The sequence below is a fragment of the Polypterus senegalus genome, chromosome 2, assembly GCF_016835505.1.
Source record: "Polypterus senegalus isolate Bchr_013 chromosome 2, ASM1683550v1, whole genome shotgun sequence".
Taxonomy (NCBI): Eukaryota; Metazoa; Chordata; class Cladistia; order Polypteriformes; family Polypteridae; genus Polypterus; species Polypterus senegalus.
Genome location: NC_053155.1, coordinates 42,234,833 through 42,257,126, shown reverse-complemented (window position 1 = coordinate 42,257,126; position 22,294 = coordinate 42,234,833). Strand labels below are relative to the sequence as shown.

The 22,294-nt window shown below is 38.0% G+C and overlaps 1 protein-coding gene across 2 annotated transcripts in view; it reads left to right on the top strand.

Moving 5' to 3' along the window:
• Positions 1-22,294, top strand: part of LOC120522859 (anosmin-1) — a 252,033-nt gene that overhangs the window by 44,119 nt on the left and 185,620 nt on the right. For both annotated transcript variants that reach the window (XM_039743581.1, XM_039743582.1), the window contains exon 2: positions 2,754-2,801. In XM_039743581.1, coding sequence (XP_039599515.1) covers positions 2,754-2,801 — 48 coding nt within the window. The remainder of the gene's footprint in view (positions 1-2,753; positions 2,802-22,294) is intronic.

Below are 22,294 nucleotides of genomic sequence, written 5' to 3'. Positions count from 1 at the left end.
TACGCTTTCACTTAGGTCAACAAAATTTTGCATAAAAGTATTGGGTACAAAACGTAGATTTCTATCAACTTTTAATTTATTTCCGCTAACCGGAAGTGGTAGTTTTTTATTCATGCAGCTGCAGAGTCCGATTTATTCAAGTTTGCTTTTATAATAATTGTTCAATATATTATTAATTTGTTTTGATTTGTTGTTGATGGTTCTTTAATGTACATAATATAAAAATATAATCATTGTTTTGCGGTTTACTCAAATATCCATCCCCATATCTCGGCATATGAGAAAGTCTAGGGGAGAGCACCCCCGATTTTCTTACGAGATTTCTACCTTTTTTATTGCCTTAAAATTAATCTTGTGCACCTATGGCTTTCTGAATAATTCCAAGTGAAATTCATTGGCACAAAATAAGAAACAAGTCCGTCTTCACTTTCCAACTGAGCATCCTTTTACTGATAACATGCCGGACAGGAGTACTAGATACCATTTGCATTAGGTCACACAGTGGATCCATGTGGGCAACTTGACATTCAAACTTGTGGCTTCCAATTTTTGGTCAACTGTTCATTTTAGGACACAATTTCAGTTATCCATATTCCATATTTTTAATTGGAACTTGCTCATGAACATTTCGATCAGTTCAAGCAGAGAATTTTGGAAGAACATCTTTTTGAAAGAAGGCTGTGCTACAGCTGCATCTGTAGGCATGACATTTCAATGAACTTTGACTTTGCGGAAAAATGATCAATTGCCTTTTAGGTTTTGCTTCATTAAATTATGATATATGAAAGGATCAATATTTCATGTATTTGTAGACTAAAAATTATTTTTGCGCAAAGTTGTCTCTCGTGATGTAAGGCACTATATTCTGTTCATGTTGATGCCCACTGCTAATGGCTCTTAACTTGAAGTAATTCCCTTTAAGTTTGTAGTAAAAAGTGTTCTCAATATAATGAATGTGTTTTACAATTTGCAAAAGAAAAGAAAGGCAGAAAAGCTATGAATGCAAATCAAATACATAGAAAAAAGAGAGATATCAAAAGGAAGACAATAATTTTAAAGTAAGTCATTCCATCCATTCACATTTTATTCCAGTTAAGGGACTCAGGAAGACAAAGCCTGTACTGGCAGCGCTGCCTACTAAGAAGTGGACTGTCGTCCATCACTGAATATACCCACACACAAATATACTAGACCAATTTCAAGTTAGCTGTTAACTAAACATGGACACTTTCTTGGGATGAGTGAGATGAAATTGTTTGTAACTCTTTGAGACAATTCAATATTTGAATCAGTTAAATGGCATTGCACACTTTAGGTGGCACCACATCTTACTTGAATTAATTTGCATCCATCCATCCATCCATCCATCCATTATCCAACCTGCTATATCATAACTACAGGGTCATGGGGGTCTGCTGGAGCCAATCCCAGCCAACACAGGGCGCAATGCAGGAACAAATCCCTGGGCAGGGTGCCAGCCCACCGCAGAATTAATTTGCAATATTCTTTAATTTACTCTGACAGAAAGAGCTGGTAGTCTCCAGGTCATAGTTCCCTTTTGATCTCTTTCATGTATTTTGACTTTAGGTAGTGTATAGACTGTAGTTTATTGCTGATTATCAAGATATATGCTAAATTACACCAAAATGGCAAAATATGAGAACTTTTAATGAAGAGGACAAATGTAACATATGCCAAACAGAAATTGGTGACTCCCTTTACAATATAATTCAAGGCACATGTGTTTTGTTGGGTGGCGCAATGAGGTGATACATTACCAATTGACAGCAGCTGGACATCCTGCCGGGGTGCATTCCGTATGGATTTTCCATGTTGTGTCCATATTTCTTCCAGGCACTTTGCTGAACTCTTTTTTTTTAACATGTATTCAGGTAAATGGCAGCCATAAATTGTAATAATGGGTGTAATAATGGGTTTAAACTAAAAAAAAAAAGAAGCAAACGTAGATCTGGTGTTCAGCCTCTCTTGTGCTTTAACTGACAGGCCTTCTTCTCGCTGCTATCCTACTCCCTATACAAGCCGTAACTTCATCCCAGACTTCTTTTTTCCTCTTTTGGACTGCTATTACTTCATTTTATATGTCCTTGTGCTATTATTCAGCCACTCTAGGGTTAAACTTGAAATGACTATATGCTTCTAAGTGGTCTTTGTGGATTTTACACTCTTGATCAAGCAATTTAAAGTTTAATGGCCTAAAACCTTCTATTCTGCCTTCTCAGTCCAGTGCCCAATTTTACATAAGGGAGTTTCTCCATTATAACATCATCCCAAGTCCAAGGTTTGAATGTTCTCTTTGACTCCATGCCACATGTCATTGTGAGGACAGTAAAGCACCCTCATGAAGACTCCATACCATGTCTTTTATAGACAGTAGAAATGATTTGCCAATGTTGAGTAAGAGTAAACAATGCTTGTACCAGTTTTACAATAACAAATTACAGTATAAGTCTTCATTAATTGACAAGGAACACTTCAAACACTTACATTCATTTGTTTATTTTCTTTTGTCAAAATAATATTGGCAAATGATATGCTTTTATTGACTTTAAAATGAATTGCTTTGATTTAATTTGACAAGAAGATTAAGAAATTATGACTGTAGAATTGTTTGGTCGCTTTATTTAAGATGTACCACAATGACTTCTTGAGTTTATTAAAGCAACTCACCTCTTAGCTTGCATGTGTAGATATTATGGTCTGACGTTTTTTATTTTTTATTTTCTATTTTTCAGAATAACGGATCTTTGGTTTGGTGTCAAAATCACAAGCAATGCTCCAAGGTAAAGTAAAATGTATCCTAACATGCTTGTAACGTACGTATCGAGACAATGGTCAACATCTCCTATGCCTAATGTCCACAGCTTGTGTGACATTGCAGTACTGCTGGATGGTGTTTGAAAAGTGTAATTTTAGCTAAGAAGCAGTTATTGAACTTTTTATTTTATGCACTAACTTGTGTGGAGACATTCTCTTGAGAGTGCCTCTGAGCAGAAATGTACAAAGTTTTTAGAAAGTACACAAAGAGTCAAAAAATTGTGTTCAGTAAAGCAGCACTAGTAACATCCTGCATATGGAAGACAGCAGGAGTCCTACATTCTGCAAACTGTGGTGAACTTGACTAAGGGCAATGTACGGAGAGTTGTCTTGAAGGTGACATTTGCCTGTCTTAGACTTGCAAGAGACGTAAATCAGGGAGGTGGGAGCATCTGATTTACTCGTTTCCTGATTTTCAAACTTCATACTGAATTCAATTCTGTGTCACCTTTCCTTGTGAGAGGAATATTGGAATTTCATTCTTTAGAAGTTACTCTTTGTTATAAGAAGTGGACATTCTCCTAATGAACCTCCACCTAGAATGACACCAATGAGGGCAAAATACAACCAAACTTGAATATTTATCAAATAAATAAATGGAAGCGGTGAGGAATAAAGGAGGAACATAAAACACCAAATTCATAGAAAATCTCCTTCACCTCCTGCAGTATAACTCAGGCTCTATCGGGTTGCATGGGTGGTGAATAGCATTTTCCAAATCTAACTACAAATTTGAAAATGAATCGAGATTTACACATTCCAGGACATTAACATTATTGTTTAAGGCCATTCCCGTGCAGCTTTGGAGTTATACTTGGGGTCTTTGGCCTTCAGGAAAACAAATCTTCTCCCAAGGTGCAGGTTTCTTAAAGACTGCATCAGGTTTTACTCCAGGATTTCCTTGTATTTTGCTGCACTCATCTTACCCTCAAAAACCTGCTAAGGCCTGCTGCAGAGGAGCATCTTCACAACATGATGTAATCACCACCATGCTTTACAGTAGGGATGGTGTGCTTTTGATAATGTGTAGTGTTTGGCTGAAGCAAAACATGGTATTTAGTCTGTTGGTCAACAAGCTCAATTTTGGTCTCAGTAGACCATAAAACATTCTTGCAGGTAACTTCAGAGTCTCCTATGTGACTTTTGGCAAACTCTAACCAAGATGTCAGGTTCATTTTTTTTTAGCTGTGACTTTCTCTTTGCTGCTATCCCATAAAGCTCAGACAGTCATTTCTTAATGATTGATTTAGCTGGACTACGAGGAATATGCAGTGACTTGGATATTTTCTTTTCTCTATCCACTGACTTGTGCTCTTCATGGAATTGCTTGAAGTGTTCTTTTGTCTTCGTTGCATAGGGTTAAGACTCCATACTGACTCGCTAAAACTGGGCCCTTTCAGGTGCATTTATTTTAAAATCAACTGAAACCCCAGGCAGGTGAGCTCCATTGAAACCAGTTGGCTATACCAGTGATGATGTACAATAGGTGTTTCATATTAAAGGGGGTGAATACTTACGCAATCATTTGTTTTGCAGTTTTTATTTGTAAATAATTTAGAGCACCTTGCAGAGAAATGTTTTCACTTTGACATTAAATAGTCTTTCTCAGTTGATCAGTATCAAAAAGCCAAATTAAAATCCATTGTCATTCAATGTTGTGTAACAAAACTTCATGAAGATTTGAAGAGGATGAATACTTTTTCTAGGCACTGTAAAGAGATTTATTTTGTTTCCATTTTGACCAATCCTATTAATTCTTTTTTCCATATTTTTATTGTAAAATAAATATATCCACTATTTAATTACACTGTAACCTGTCTGCTAGACAGGGACAAGCTGTGGATGGGGTGCCATTCACACACAAACAGTGGGCAAATTTTGGTTCATTGGCTAATCAAACCTGCATGACCTTGGGTTGTGGGAGGAAAACCAACACACACCAATGTTTCATTGTATTATTTAAAATGGACTTTACGTTCATTTTCACCAAACATTTGCTTTAGTGAAGGTAATGCTAATGAGGGGGCAGTTGACTGAAAATGAACTGTGATGAAACCTGGCCATCAACGAGCTCCAAACCCCAACACAAACACACAAGCAAAGTCCCGGGTTCAAATAGAGGACGGTTTCTTTAAACACATTTCCTCCAAAGTAGCAAAAGCACAAGTTATCTCTCTCACAATCACCTCTCCTCTCTCCACCACACTGCCCTCCTCCAGTTGAGTGTTACTCTATGTCCTCCCAGCCCCGACTCTCCTGCATGAGGGAGTGAACATTAGAACAATCTAGACGAGAACAGGCCATTCAGCCCAACAAAGCTCGCCAGTCCTATCCACTTGTTTCCTCCAAGAAAACATCAAGTCGAGTTTTGAAAGTCCCTAACATCTTACGAAAGTCCCTAACGTCTTAGGGTGTGTGGTCCCTTTTATTGAGGACTCGGTAGTACATCTGGTACCAGGGCAACTGCCCGATGGAAGTACTTCTGGGTCATACGGAAGTCCGATATTCTAGTGAGCACATCTCCCTACAGCACCCCCTTGTGCTCCCCACTGGAGTCCGAAAGGGCGCGAACATGAAGGGCTGCTCCCATCTGCCACCTGGGGGAATTAAACATCCCCCAGAGACAATCCTTCCCTGTCCTGTTCTTTTCTCCTGAAGGTATTAAGCCCATGTACATTCAGGACGCCTGCCCATTAATTTGGGACTTTCCATCAAGGTAAGGAACTATCAGTTCTGGTTGGGATGTTCACCTAGTCCAGGTGCGACCTCCTTTCCTGTCTTGGCCATGTGCCACCTACAATACTTTGAAAAATTAATTAAAAATACTGGCTGAAGCTCTGTACTTTATATACTTTGGATAAAGTTAAATATACCAATGATTATATATTCTTCTTTTTATGGCTTAAAATGAGGAAAGCACTCAATCAGGTTGCCTTATGAGTGAGTACCGTCGATTTGCAATAAACATTGAACATTCTAAGCCAAACTAAATGTTTAATTTTTCTACTCTGACCCCTGTTGACACCTCCTACAATGCTAAAGCAGTTGCACCAGTTGATCAGTTTTATAAAATATGTTATTTTAGAAGGGGACACAGGGTAGATGTGGTCTGCACATCTGTATTTTTCTGTCATTTTCAGTTTCCACGCACGTCCCACAGATATGCATGTTGGATTAGTTATCATCCTGGAATTGATCTGATTTGATTAAGTGTGGGTACCGATTTCTGGGGGACTAGACTTTGGCACACTGTGACCGTCTGTTGAAATAATTGTTTTGAGAATCCTGATGAATAAATGAATGAATGAAATATGCCTTGGATGAATGACTGTATGTACATATACAATGGTCGTCTGTGTAAGGAATGGCAGCCAATCCTGGGCCGATTCTTGCTTTGTATGCCTGTTTTTCAGAATCATAAATGTCACTCAAAATTGTAATTGCTAACATGATATGTCAACCAGCTTCTGTTACAGAAAAAAAGAACACCATTCAATTACTGTGCTGGCCAAGCTGTGTGACCCTTGCTTACAAAATTTATAGGGAATTATTGGCCGATAGAGATCTCTAGATTTGGGTCATTTTCTTTTTGGCAGTTCCCAATAATGGAATAAAGAATGTTACTGGAAAACTCACAAGAACAGTAGGCTTCTTTACCATGCCAGCAAGAAAACAAACAATTAGCTGATTATGAGTAATCATTTTAAAATTTCCCTCTAACCCCTGCAGGAAGGGGACCATTTAACATGGTTGTGGATACTGCCGGATACAGACCTCCATAATCGTCTTTGGTAATCCTGTGGTGCCTTTTGTAATCAGCTTATTTTGTTGGGGATGGAACCTGGCTGGAGATTTTATTTCATCCGTTTAATTGGACTGTCCGTAGGGAATTCTCAGACAAATAAATATGCAAAGAGCTTTTCTAATTTCCAGTCTCAACCCTCTGAGCAAATGTTCTGAGATAAAAAATGAAGTTGCTGTGTTGAATCAGCTCATTGTTTTATCTTCTTACAAAAGTGAAATATGTGCTTATGTTTAGCTGTTCAAGAAGTGGAGAAGCTCCAAAATATTATACTTGGTATAATAAAAGATTACATATCACTCAATTTCCTATATCCATCCTAATAGTGTCACCTACAGGTAGTTTAACCAATATTGAATTAAATGCTAGTCCAACACCCGGCTCTCTCACGTACAGAGGGTCCATTTAGAATTACAAGTGATCTTGGGGATGTGAGAGAAAACTGAAGAAAAGCCAGACACACATGAGAAGAATGTGAAATCTTTACACAAATAGCAGCTGTGCATCATGAATCAGATTCAGGTCCATGGAGCCACAAGGCAGTAGTCCTATCCTAGTATAATATAACATACCGCAACATCCATCCATCCATCCATTTCCCAACCCGTTGAATCCGAACACAGGGTCACGGGAGACTGCTGGAGCCAATCCCAGCCAACACAGGGCGCAAGGCAGGAACCAATTCCGGGCAGGGCGCCAACCCACCACAGGACAACATACATTTTCAAGTGTAAAATAATATTCTTAAAAACAGGTCTTGAAATGATAAAATCAGCACTAATTGTATATAGCCCTTCTTAAAATATTTTAACACTTCTGAAAGTGCTGTATACTTCTGAAAATGCAGCTTCAGTGTTGTGGTGTGGATGGTGAAAACACAGTATTTTGAAAATGTCGATTACAACATCTTATTCCCTGGCTGGTCACCCTTCCTGGAAGAAACCTACTGCGGCATAGTTGGCATATAACAACAACAGCAGCATTTATTTCCATGGCACATTTTCATACAAATGATGTGGCTAAAAGTGCTTTACAAGATGACAAAAAAAAAAAAAACTAAAAGAAAAAGAAATCAAAATTAGATAAGAATAAAAATGGATAAATAGTATATAAAAAATGAATAATTCATACTTACATCAGATAGCTATAAAGGGGTGGGAAAAAGTTGGTTTACAGTTGTTTGTATGGAAAAGGACATGCAGGTTATGATTATTACAATAGCTTTATTAACTCAAAAGAATGTAACAGTGTCACTTAGTGCACTTAGTACCAGAATAAACCCTATGTTTTACGTCCTCACAACTGTAAACCCACTTTTACCCAACCCTGTATAATTAAAACAAGTAGAGTCCTTAAATATAGAAGTGTTTCTTTAAGTCTATAAATGCAAGTCTGGTGATAATGTCAGGTCGCCAGGGTGGACAGAAAAAAATAAAACAAAACTCTTCAGTTAAGACTGAGTCTGTTGGGGATCCAGGCCAAAAGACCACCCAGTCCCCACTGGGCATTCTACCAACCATACTCTAAATGTTCTCAAGTAGTTTTTTATTGTTTTTTTTTTTACGCTTCATCTTAGAGGATTTGATGCTGTGGGTCTTGTTGACAGTAAAGGGTATCTGCTTTCATTCAAGCATTCAAACATCACAGGCAGCAGCACAGGACTTTGATCAGGTGGTGATGGAGCAGAGCACCACCACAGAGGAACTAGAAAAGAAAACAGAGAAAAATAAAGAGTGGGATCATTTTATGCATTTTATTAGGGGCAGAACTAAAATGTCGCTACAAAAAAAGCCAAATTAAAAAATTGGGTTTGTAGGATTTTTTCTTTTTTAAATGACCCACCGTTTTAGCTAGCCATATGTCTGTTGGTAAAGTATTATACATTTTTTGTGCATAACAGCAAAAGACCGCCTTACCACTTCTTTTATACTTTACTCTTAAAGTAATAAGCAGTCCACTATCAGAACATCTAAGGTTAGACTTGGAATGTAGGGAGATAGGCAGTCCAAAATATAGGAAGTAGCAAGATTATGTAGAGCTTTATATATCATTAGTAGTATTTTAAAGTCAATTCTAAAGGACATGGGTAACCATTGTAATGATGCTAAAGCTGGGGAGATCTGCTCACTCTTCTTTTATTGGCTAAAATTCTTGCTGCTGCATTCTGAACTAACTACAACTGACTGATGTCTTTCTTACGTAGACCATTTGTGAATTTATTCCAATAATCTAGCCGAATAAAAACAGAACTGTGAATTAATTTCTCAGCATCTTGCAATGTTATAAGAGGTCTAACTTTTTCAATATTCCTTAAAAGGGAAAATGCTGTCTTAGTAATATGGTTAATATGCATTTTAAAGTTAGGGTCGGAGTTCATGATTACACCTAAAGGTAAGAGTAGCATTCCATGGTGCTTGTTGTGTTGTTTATCAGTATGTATTGTGTCCATTAGGGGGCATTGCAGCACCCCAAACCCCAAACACAACCACAATTGCACAAATCCCGGGTGCAAACAAATGATTTGTTGTGCTCAAATACCTCTCACAGGCTTCTGTGAACGTTACACAAGTACAATTCTTCCATTCCTCCTCAGTGATCTTCATCCTCATCCACCCAACTCTGAGTCAAATGAAGTGAGGAGGAGTGGCTTCCTTTATACCAAACCTGGGAGTAGGTCCGGTGCAACCACATTGCATCCAGGAAGCACATGAAGGTCAGCCAGAACCTCCTTAAAAGAAAGAATTGTCCTCCCCATAGCTCCGTCTGGTGGCTTCCACAAGACCCAGCTGGGCTGCCTATTGGAACTCCAATTCCCATGAAGCCCTGTGGGAGTGTATATGGAAGGCCCACCAGAGAACTGCTGCCACCAGTCGGACTGGGGGAGCACATGGTTATGGAAGGCGGTCTCCTTCCATCCCCCCATTATTAAGGTGTCCTAGTTGGGTAAGTAACCATCCATCCTGGTCGGGAATACCACCCACCTGTCCTGTCTTCTGTGACAGCATCTAAGTTGCATTTTGAGTACAGTTTGAATGCTGCATACATGCATAAAAGGCAAATAATGTATCAATCACTACTGTTGTGTGATAAATTCCATGGTGTTGCGAAGTCCTTTAAGGATTGCTGGTTTTGGGTAAGATGTCAATGCAGTGCACCTGCCAAGTGTAGTAGGATGTCTGCTTCTTGTGCATTTTCAGTCATTTTAGTTCAGACAAAGGAGTTTTTGCAAACAATGTCAAAATGCTAGTGTGGACACAGATTGTTTTCATTTATGAATACCATTTTTGAATGAATCAGTAGCACTCAGACTATAGCCTTAATTATTGTCTTAACAACTTTGACCACCATCATCAGCTCGTCTGACATTTGCCTGCATTCAGAATTTACCATATTAAAAACACACTATCCTTTTTAATTGAAGGTTCTTTAAATGGATTCTTTTTGCATCTTAAGAGAATGTTGGAATCATCTCAGGCATCTTTGTCAGATACGGTATATCTAGTGAAGATCATATTTCAGAGAAACATTTAGCAGTCATTTATTATTATTTTAATCCTTAGCTTTTGTGGATTAACTGCTTCCTCATCCCTGCTTTTTTCTAAAGGTGTCTGTTTATTAGCTAGCTGAAGAAAAGTTCAAAGGTCTTGGTTCCCTTAGGAAAGCTGTTTCCAGTAAGAAGACAGATGAAGGCATGATATCCCTGTACATGGAAGCAGGTGAAGAACCACTTGTTGAAAATATAATGTTAGTTCTGGCGCAGATACTCCTCTGTGGCCTGTGGCATGCTTGGAGTTGAGCAGAAAGTCAGCACGGTGGCTGGAAAGTACAGCAGTGCGGGGTAATGGACAAAATCTAGCTGGCTCTGCATGATATTTGTTAAAGTTGGACTTGGAAATGTGGTATTTATTGTCCTTTGAAGGACTGGTGTTCTGCAGAGGTTTATTTCATGAAGCAGCCTGGAGAGATTCTGTCTCCCGGTGACCCTTTAATGGATAAATAGGTAGAGAAACTGGAAGGGTGGATGTATTTAATGTGATATTAAGTTTATGAATATTGTTGGTTGTTGTTATTACTCAGTAAAAGAGTAATGTGTAATAAATAATGTACGTTATTGGGGAGCACAGGGGGTTCCCCTCAGTGTGGTATTGCATCCAAGTATTTCTTTGTTAGGTTTGCAATGTTAAAGAAGATGCTGCCACACAAACTTTTACACCACCAGGTGGCCTGTATGGTAAAGCCAGCCCTGCAGGTGACAGCATTCTATCCCATTTATGCCAGACATAAGCCAGAAATCATTCCTGGCAGAATACCAGTCAGTCACCACCATCATTGGCAATCCCTTCATCATAAATGATCTGGTCCCAAGGGAAAGGATGGATTCCTTGTAAGTCCAGAGATGGCTATGGGGCTGTATGCAGGATCTTTACACTATACCACAGTTCAGACATGTGGTTCTGACAGGTATGGGTGGACCTATGTTGTTTATTCAGGCCATGACATGAATTTTTGACTGCTTTGATTTTTCTGCTTTCTGTTTGCTGTCAATCAGCCTTCAAAGTGCTGCAGAATTTACCACAGACTCATCTTTCATATGGGACAGTCCCAGGAAATCAACTCCCTCAACTTGATATCAACATTGCACTTCTTCATGTGGGCCTTAGTGATGTTTTTGAAGTGCTTTTTGTGGCCGCCAGTGGATCAACTGCCCTGCCTGAGTCAAGAGAAGAAAACTTGTTTTAGAAGTCGCTGGTGATGAATAATCATAGCCTGGATTCTCATGCTTGAGAGAAGACACTATTCTTGGTGCATCTGTCACACAGGGAAAATGTGCAAACTTCTTTTCTGGCAGAGACTAGTAATCTGATTTGAACCCAGGATTACCTTTACCCTTAAGGGGACTAACTATGCTGTTAGGTTAAACACCTTGTAAGTATATGTTATTGTTGAAATTGTGTCAAATCTAAAACAGATGTAATACTTCTATCCATCTCCAAAACTAATTAATCCAATTCACTGTAGCTAGAAGTTGTCACTTGTCTTGGCAACATTGTGTGGAACACAGGAGTCAACTTTAGATAGTTTACCCGTCCATCATAAGGCACACTTACTCAGGGGACCAATTTAGACTCACCAGCTAAACTAACACACATAACTTGTTAAGGTGCAAGGAAATTCATTTTATCTAATGGAAGAACCCACATGGTCAAGGAGAAAGAATACTTGCTCCATTCAGAAAATGACCAGGCCCGAATTCAATACCTGGTCCTGTAGAGCTACAAGGTACCAGTGCTAAACCCTTCTGAACTGTGTTGTCCAAAAGTGTCAGTAAGCTAGAAATTTGACAGGTGAGAGGAGACCATTCAGTCCATTTGTTGCTCGTTTATTTTGCTAATAGCTAAGCTGTCACAATATCTCATCCACTTACTTCTTTAACGTTGCCAAGGTTTCTGCTACAGCTACATGACTTGGTAGTTTTTTCCAAATTCCCAGAACTTCTCGAGTAAAAAAGAGCTCCCTGTCTTCAGTGACAAATGCACTTCCCTTTAAGTTCCACGGCTGTCATTCATTGCCTATAGTTTGAAAACCTTTGCTGAATCTTCTTTGTTGATGTCATTGAGAACTTTGAAGACTTAGATTGGGTTCCACACAGTCTCTTCTTCTCGAGACTAAACAGATTTAAATCCCTGATTCTGTCAGAGTACGACATGTCCTTAAGTCCTGGGATACACCTGGTTGTGCACCTCTATGCAGCGTCAAGTGCTTCATGGTGACTAGAACTGCACACATTTCTCCAGATGCTGTCTCACTTGTGCGTTATGTAGTCTGAGCATAACCTCACGTGCATTAAATTCCACAGTTTTTATAACGTAACCTAATATTTTATTTGTATTTTTAATTGATTGTGCACATTGGTTCGAAGAATAGAACGTTATGCCACCTAACTTCTTTTTCAAAGGCCCCTTTCTGTAGGACAGTGTCTCCTAACTTGTATTTTTAATGAGCGTTCCTTTTGCCTACATGTAGCACGTTATACTTTTGTACTTTTCCTCGTTAAACTCATTTCCAAGCGTTTGCCCACTTCTGAAGCTTGTCTTTTTTGAATTATTTTTGCATATACAGCCTGTTATTATGAACAATTTATATGAGTAACATTAATTGATTGATTAGTTTATCAGTTTACAAAAATTTAAGTGGTAGTTTTTATGTTTGTATGTTGGGTACAATTTCTGTAAAGTGTTGAAGAAATAGAGAGTTGGTGAAATTAAATCTGTCTTCACCCCAATGGTGAAAGGCTGCCATAAATAATTCACTATTCATTTAGTTAATGATTTGCAAATCTTAGCAAACAGACATTACATTGGTAACCAATTTGGCTAGTCTGGAGGCAGTGTAAAGATCAGCCTCTGATGAGCAATCTCTGGAGACATCTTTGCTCATCCAAACCTCACTTCAGAAACAAAATAGAAAGTCCCACCCTGCCTCTTAATGAATACATTACCCTGATAAGTGAGGCTGTTTGTGCCAAATCTGATACAAACTTGATTATGTAACCTACCTAGCATAGCTCGAAAGAAATTACAGCCTACTTGTCAATTAATCTTTGATTTATTTTGAAACAAGCAAGGTTTAATCAGATTTGACAACATGAATCATCTCCAGTTTTGCGTTATCTTCGACCTGTTAAGTCTGAAATAGGATTTTGGTTGAACGGAGGCTTTTAGCACAACAGATTGCTCATTCTTTTTTCTTGCAATTTATTTATTAAGTGAAATGTATTTCTGACTGCCCACTTTCCACAGCACACCAAATCTATTACCCAAAGTACTTACTTGAATTTGTAATTGTATGAAGTCATTTTGCCTTTAACATGAACACACAATCAGTATTTAGATTATTAAATACAGTATTCACTGTGCTCATTTTATTCAGTTTCTGAATTATTGGTCCAGGGATAGACTGTAGAACTCCATGACCTTATAACTGAATTAAATGGCTTTGAAAATGGAATCATGGATGAATGAGTTTAGTATAAGATCTCAGTTATTACAGGAATTTATTAGCAAACATTTTCAGCTATTTTTTTCCCACTCTTTCATCCACTCCTTTATTTTTCAAACCCACCACGTAGTTTCTGAGACCGCTTTTTCTATTCTATGGTTAAAGGGGTCAAAAGCTTAACCTGGCAGCACTGAGGGCAAGGCAGAAACCAACCCTGAACGATATTCCACTCTAATATGTGCACATTAGGAGCTAGCCAGAGTACTCGGTGTTGCCTGTCTATATATAAATAGGGAAAACTGTCTTTTGTAAATGCAACATGAATACGCACAAACCACGATGAGACAAAAAGAGCTTTAATCCTGTGAAACAATAACATTTCTATCTAAATTTATTGAAATCGCTGTAAATACATGTGGTCTCAGATAAGATTCCGCTTTGGTGGTACAAAACTTTGTATGTGCTGATGACAATATTCTCAATGGAATGAGCTCCTGCTGCCTGATGAGAATTGTAGTCCCTGCATCAGTGCTGGTGCTGGTTTTTGAGTTGCCCCCATTATAACCTCTCTTCCAGATACAACATATGGCCTATATTTTAAGTTAAACCAGATGTAAAATACTTTCAAAATCGGTGAAGCTGTTTTTGCATTGTAGGAAAACAAACAGACACCCTTATGTGGATGTAGGTGGAATTTGGCACATGCGGACATGGTGAGATTGCACATGCTCCACACAAAGTGCATCCAGGGCAGGAATTAAGCTCAGTTCTCACAAGCATTTTAGTGCTACTGCCATACAGTGGTTTAGCTCAGAGCCTAAACGTTGTTCGTATAGTCAGCACATTATCCTGATGTCCAAGTACATTCACATCCCAAAAGTATTAAAGAATGCATGGATTCATATTGTGATAGAATAGTGGTTCCATTTTTAAACCTGCTTAATCTAGTTCATTGTCATAGAATCCTCCGGATGCAAAGTCATTAATGATATCCGCAAAGCTCGCTTGACACGCAAGGTCCTGTCGATGGACAGGACTAAAAGACTCTTCAGTCTTTCTTGGTAAATCAATAAGTGTAAGTAAGAAATTGCTTATTAGATTTCAGACTGCTATCTTTACTTGGTCAGCCATTGTGGTTCATGTCCTTTACAACTCCCATATACTGGGAGCACACATACCCACATGTGCCCACCCATGATGTTCCTCGTGTTTTTGAGTTGTAGCACATAAGCAGTCAATGCAGACACGTCCATGTGAGTAGAAAACTTAGTGGACTTCTTTTTTTTTTTTAAATTGATGTCTTAATGATGTAATTTTGTCTCCCCAGATCAGTGCAGATCTGCATGTGCCTGAGTACGAGTATGAATTGGTCCTTAAACAAGGAATGCGGAAAGTCGCTCACCTCTCCTCATAGGAGGGCAATGTTGTTATTTTGCTTAGTAGGCTGGTTATTTTAGAAATTAATTATGTTTATTCTTGTGTTTATATTTATGCTTTACTCATTTTCATTGCGTGGCATGCAGGCACTGTTACAAAACAAATATGCTCTGTTTTTGTCAGTTGATTCCAATGCCATAACCTTACAGGACTAGAGTTGCATGTAAATCTTGTGTAGGCTATTCAAAGAAGAAACACTATGATTGTCAGAGATTTCTATAAAAGAGTAAAAAAACTTTTGATTTATTATGGCTATCTTTGACTTCATTTTGCCCCTCCATAGCTATTTATTTGCCTTTTTGCATTTTGTCCTCCCCTACCATAACTTTTTGTCAAGGAGCGAAAGGTGTAGATTCTCCAAAAATTTTGTTCTCCGGTTTTCAACGGATCTTGACGCTTTAGAGTCCCCTGATACCATAAATATTGATATCTCGATGATGGGGGTATGTCTGTGTGTCACAATTTCTTGAGGGTGGTCTAAAGCTAAAACGACTGCATGGAAAAATACCAAACTCGAAAGTTAAGCCTGTTATGAGATGACATTGTTCTAATTTCTTTTTGAGCGAAATCGTGCAAGAGAAAGAGGCACTCTAATACTCTACAATTAATGATGAATTCTTCTCATCACTTGCTATCATAATGACCTACTTTATGATCAGAAAGATCAGCATCAGAGTGGTAAATCCATCCAACCATCCATTATCCTAGCTGCTATATCCTAACTACATGGTCACAGGGGGTCTGCTGGAGCCAATGCCAGCCACCACGGGACACAAGGCAGGAAACACCCGGGTAGGGTGCCAGCCCACTGCAGAGAGTGGTAAATAATTCCTGAAATGTTATAAAATAGTTTGGGTAACTTGGTTCTTAGGGCACAAAGCCTACTAATATTCACATCCAAATGTTTTACTCCAGATTCTGTCTGTTTGATTATTAAAGTGTGCTTGAATGGGTTCACTGAAGACCTGGCCCCCATTCCAGGGCTCATTTTTGCCTTACTACCAATGCTGCCAATATAGGCTTCAACCACTGCATCTCTGAATTGGATTACATAAGTCTGTGAATGTTGTTTTGTGCTATGCTATTAAAATTATGTGTTATGTTATTTTCTTTATAGTTGCTTCCACACATTGCCTATAGGATGAGAATTTTATCACAATGTAAACCCCAAATCCAAACTCTTGTAAACTTTTGGCATATTTCTTTTTGGTATGTCAGAGTTTCCATTTTTGTTTTTTAAATACATTTTCTTTTACCACGTTTATATTAAAGTACACTTTTCTCCAAATTTGAAAATTGTCTGTTTCATCAAAAACAACTTTAAAAGTAGAAGCCAACAGTCTTTCTAGCTTCATTTATTAGGTGCTATGGGATCAGAATCTCATTCGTATTTATGTGGTCATTTTGGCAAGCATTACTTGTCGTGCACCCTTCACTTGACTTCTGGCTGACATTGCTTTTATCAGGTTAGTTTGCTTTATTGAATATCACACTGGGATTAATTAACCTGACAATAACAGGTAAACTAGGCACCTGGCTTTGGACCTCTTCCATGCTTGGGTTTGACTGATATCATCAGACGCCGAAGGCAGTCATCCCTCCATCAGGCTCTGATGTCACCAAATACTCCTTTCCCCTCTACACACTTTGAAATGGAATGTTCTGCAACTGCTCCGGGCTCTACACTTTACGCCATAAATCCTAGTGATTTAGATCTCATTATTCTCTGTAATGTTAGTACTGTAGTGTACTTGGCCTTTTGTATACCGTATATGTTAAGCAGTTTATTCATGAGTAAGTGTTCAGTCTAACATGTCATTACAAAGCTCCGTGATTGTATAATTACATACAAAGTCTGGAGAATTATAATTATCAAAGGATATCAAATGATCAACGAAAGTCAGAGGTGGCCTGCTGTAACAGGTTAGTAGAATGTACTGTACGTGTTTGTACATCTTAACAGTTGAATTCAAAACTGGAATCCTAGTTATTTTATTTATCTTATAAAACCTCAAGCTACTGATGTGCCTTGTGAGGTTAATGTTAGACAGCATGCTTAATTCTGGATTCTGAAATGCCTTTTTAGTGTAGACAAACTGGTCACCACTATAATTTTGATTGCTTTCCTTGACATACCCTTGTAAAACTCAGCTGCCCTCTTTGATCCACCTGGCAGGTCACACAGTGCCAGTGTTCTTATGTGTGACATGACTACACCTACCTTTCCTGTTAGATTCTTCAGGAACATAGTCTTTGGAGGCAAATGATGTTCCAAAAAAAACCTCTTCACCTGCCTCGAGGCTAGCTATCTAAAGAATTGACATGCATTGAATGGCGATCACTGTGAAAGCTTTATCCATCCATCTTCTCAACTTGCAATTTCTGTCACAGGAAGTCTGCACCTGGAAACATCAAGTGTGTCCATGGTTGAGCACATTGAAAAACACACACACAAACATCATGGGTCAGTTAGCCTAATCTGCATTTCTTTGGGATGTAGGAGTAATGGTGCAGCACCAGAGAAGCCTACGCAGATATGGCAAAATAAACCAACTCCTCACCTAAATTGGCAACTCTGGGAATCAAATTTGGCCATCTAAACCACTTCCCCACTCAAGATCAAGCTAGCCATTCATTATTTTTATTGTGGTGTTATGGATAAGGCAATAGACTTTAAACCTCAAGGCTCCTGGTTCAATTCCTATTTGAAATCCAGTGGGTGATTCGTTGCATCTCTTAACCAGCTTAGGCCCTAACTGTAAATTACTGTTCCAAATCTCTGTACTTGTAAAGTACCTTGGGATGGTGTTTGGGTTGTAAGGATGAAAGTATAACAGCATTAAGACTCCTAAATCCTTCTCATAAGGTGTATTTTCAAGTTTCAGACCTCCCATTGTCTATTCAAACTTTGCATTTTCACTGCCTATGTGTAATAATTGCATTTACTTACATTAAGTTTCATCTGCCACAAATCTGCCCAAGCCTGCATGCTATTCAGATCCCTTGCACCAATCCTGAAAATGAAGTAAACATTCCAAACATTTAAGTGTAAAAATATAGATATCTTGTCACATTCTTTCCAGTACATGTATTGTGGTCTTGTTTAACTTCAATATAGAAGAAACAGTTCTATTTTGTAAAAAGTGTATTATCCTTCCATTAATTTGCCTGTCTATACATCTGACTGTACATGTTTTCCTATATGCAGTGGTCCCTAATTATATCCACCCATCCATCTGTTCATCCATGTGTTTACATGTCCATTCCTTCATTCATTTAGTTGTGTCCATTTCTGCCCATCCATCCATTCATCCAGTTGTCCATGTGTATGCCTATCTATCCATGCACCATATGTCTCACGATTAATACAGCTGTGATCACCTCTGCCCATCTATCTGTTTATTTGGCATTATTAAGTTTGCATGAAAGTATTGAAATCTTATTTTCATTTTCAGCAGTAAGCTCTCTGCTGCCTGTTAAGGAATTCTAGGTGCAATGAAAAGAGAGTTAGGTCAACACCAAGAAAAACAGCAGCTGAACCACACCTTCAGTTGAAAAGCTACTACTGTATGGCTACTACTGTACTGGCTCAAGGAGAACGGATTTTTTTAGTTTATTATAGATTGTGCATTAGTAGTATTTTAGAGTATCAGTATCCGCAATAGCCCATGATGTTTTTTAAATCGTTTATTTGCCATATACAATACAATTTCTTGTATTAGGAATTTGTCATTTTTCGCACACCCGAACTTTCTCTCCAAAGATGTTTTGGGTTCTGAGGGCAAGGTCAATTATTTGTACAGCACCCCTGGAGTAACTGCAGGTTAAGGGCGTTGCTGAAGGGCCTAACAGAGTAGTTGTCCTTCTGTCACTGTCAGGATTCAAACCAGTAACCTTCACGTTACCAGCTCAGTTCCTTTAGCCAGTGAGCCACCACTATATGCATTTCTGCTAATTAAGCTACGTGACAACAACAACAACAACATTTATTTATTTAGCACATTTTCATACAAAAGTAGCTCAAAGTGACATTTGCATATGACATTTGCACCACTAAGAATATTGTCTGAAAGAAAGAGGAGCTGTGGAGAAACTCTTTGGAGGATAAGGGCCATATAATAAGTAGAATCCTTCTATATAAAAGCGGTCGGGATTGTCCTTCCGTCCCGTGAGTGCTACGCTAGCACGGAGTTTCACACACGCCCCGTCCATTTTGCAATGCATGATGGGATTTGTAGTTTCATTTTTCCAGGTAAAAGATTTTCTACTCCAGACTGTGCGATATCTTCTTCTTTCTTACTAAATAAAAGCGGTCAGGATTGTCCTTCCGTCCCATGAGTGGAAAGCGTAGCGGTATTCCGCTTATCACAGACTTACTACTTTCAGCTTGTGGTACGAAGCGACATGATGTGAGCAGAGTTCTGGTGCTCCCATCGTTCCCTTGCTTTTGTGTGTGATGCGCTGGAAAAATAGACAAAATGATGTCTCTGGAAATAATTAATGTTGATGGAGTACAAATGCCTCACTGCGTAGTAAATATCAGGGGGGTTCAAAAGGGCGACCTCAATATAGAAAAAAAGTTTAAATTTCATCACAAAAATAACAGAAACTACGAGTATTAAAGTAATACCGCTCAAATGCATTATAACCAAATTAATGAGTTTGTATAAAATATCAAATTGATCTACATATTGAATTGCCTTAAGAAGTGGTCAACTTAAAAGTCAGTCGCCTTAAAAGGCGGGTCAGCCTAGTTAAAAGAATAAAATATCTAAGATTTAAGGGACAGGAACAAGATAGAGAAGTGCGTATTCTATGTATGCCTGAGTTCCATTGCTTTTCTAAGATGGTTGAGCAGCTGTGTGTTTATGTTTCCTTTTAATGGTTCAATATCTTTAATCAAAGGCTCTAAATGGTATTGTCAATGTTTTAGCATCCTAAAGTCAAGTCTATTTTTAAATTCAGTTCAGTTTATCTTTCTGTAGCATCTTTCAGTATGAGCTCAAAGAGCTTGCATAGATGTACAAATATAATTCAACAATAATATAATTGGTCACATTAAAACATTTGCAAACATAAGCATACAAACCAAATTACTGTAATTAAAGAATGTTTTAGCGGCTAATGGCTTTATTTAAATGTATTTAAAAATATACAAACATAAATTCTCATTAAGGTAAGTGTTTATGTGACTAGTTGACAAAAGAGAAAAACAAAACCTAAAGCTCACAAAATCCCAGGAGTAAATAAACCTCAGAGTGTGACCCTGAGAACGTTTAATGAAAGAAGGTTTTGGGAAAGTTATTTCTATATTATCTGAGTGGCAGAGGTTAAAGACGTAAAGCAGAAATCAAAACCAACAGGCTAGTGAGGGTTAAGCGATCATGTGAACTTTCTTGAGAAGGGCAAGACAAGAATCGTAGCTGACAGAATACCTACAGAAACAACAAACAAAATGAAGCTTTCTATTTTTATTTTGGAATGAGTGTTTTCTTTACTTTTAATATAAAGAATGGACAAAGAAACCTTCACGAGTGGTGAGCTTGAAGTAGCCAGCTGTTACCACTGAACTGATACCAAAGTGTCTTAATCGACCAGACCGACACAATGTTGAATGATGTCATGAAACACAACCAAAATAAAGTGAAAAAAATAAAAATAAATTCAAATTTCAAATAATAGAGAAATAAATAATTGAAGATCATAACACTGAGGGTTCCTCATTAGCCGTGGCCATCTCAAAGGGGTAGGTACCCATGTTGACCCCTCACATATCAGTCGGCAGCCCAACACATAAAAATATATACAAGTTTAAACCATTGTAAGGGACACATTTAACTCTGAGTTTTATTCTTGGTAAACATTTTTAAGAGAGCAGGTGCATTATGGTGGTGCACTGGAGGCACCTCCTCATCAGTTGCAAGCTAGAAGCTGTTGTGAAATGTGGTGTAACTACTTGGGGACAAAAAAGAAACACAAAAACTTTACTTTTGGGAAATGGTGAGTACAAGATGAGACTACAGTGGGTGTGATAGGAGAAAATCAAAGTAGAAAGTAGGAGGATGCAAATGTGGCACGTAATGTTATTAAGTATTATGTTTTTTAAATTTACTGAAAGTGAAATAAAATGGTAACACTTCAGTTTAGGTACTGTAGAAACGCAGGTATTATTCATTTACTTCTGTGTAGCAAGACCTTAACAAAGGCTCAATTTAATCTTAATTATGCTTATAAAGCATCCGTAAAGTGGTGTGTGGTATATTGATATACTGGTGAAATTAATTTTGAATTTGAAGGATTTGCAGGTCTTATATTGAAGTATGTAATGTCATGAGACATGTGTCTCACTTAAGCCACCTCTGATCATTCCTAAGTAAAGTTATTTTAGGAGACCACATTGCACAGATTAATAGGCACTTTGTTGATTCCTTATAATTGTTATTAATACCAAAAGATGTCTTTGTTACCTAAGAGTAAATGAGTAATTAATATATTTTTGTAGTACATAAGCTAAAGTGTTTCTGATGAAGCTTTCTGTCTAAAAGTACTGTACATATGGGTTTGGAGGTTTGTCAGTACTAGGAACCTTCCTATCTACTTATTAAGGTCGAAGTTTGCTTCTGGACATTAGTATTATTCATTTTACTATTACTTTTTCGTGTTATTGCAACTCTATTTTGTTTTTCTAATATGTTTTATTTCAAGATGCGGTCCTGTTGGTTAGTAAGTCCCTCTTGGTTGCCAAGGTGTGTGGCTTTGAACAATATCATCAGTGCAACACCTTAAATATCGGCTCAACTGAGCATTCACTATCCGTGATTTGGATAAAAATGAAGAGTTTGTGCACGTTTATTTTTGAAATCTGGATTTTGTTTGTGTTCCTTTCCCTTGTAACTTGGAGTTTCAATTTTTCTTTCTCGTATAACAAAGTATAGGGAAAGTATTGTAATCGTCCAAAGATTTGATGTCGAGATTTTGATGAATCTCAGTCTTTTAGACCTCCCATTTTTGGAATTATGTCTGTGTGTCTGTCTGTGTATGTAAACATGACAACTTGAGGACACTTTCTTTTAGGTCAACCAAATTTTGCCTACAAGTATTAGGTGCAAATGTAGATTTCTACCAACTTTTGGGCTATTTCCGTTAACCTGATGTGGTACTTTACCTTTTTTTCATGCAGCTGCAGAGTCCGATTTGTTCAACTTTACTTTTATAATACTT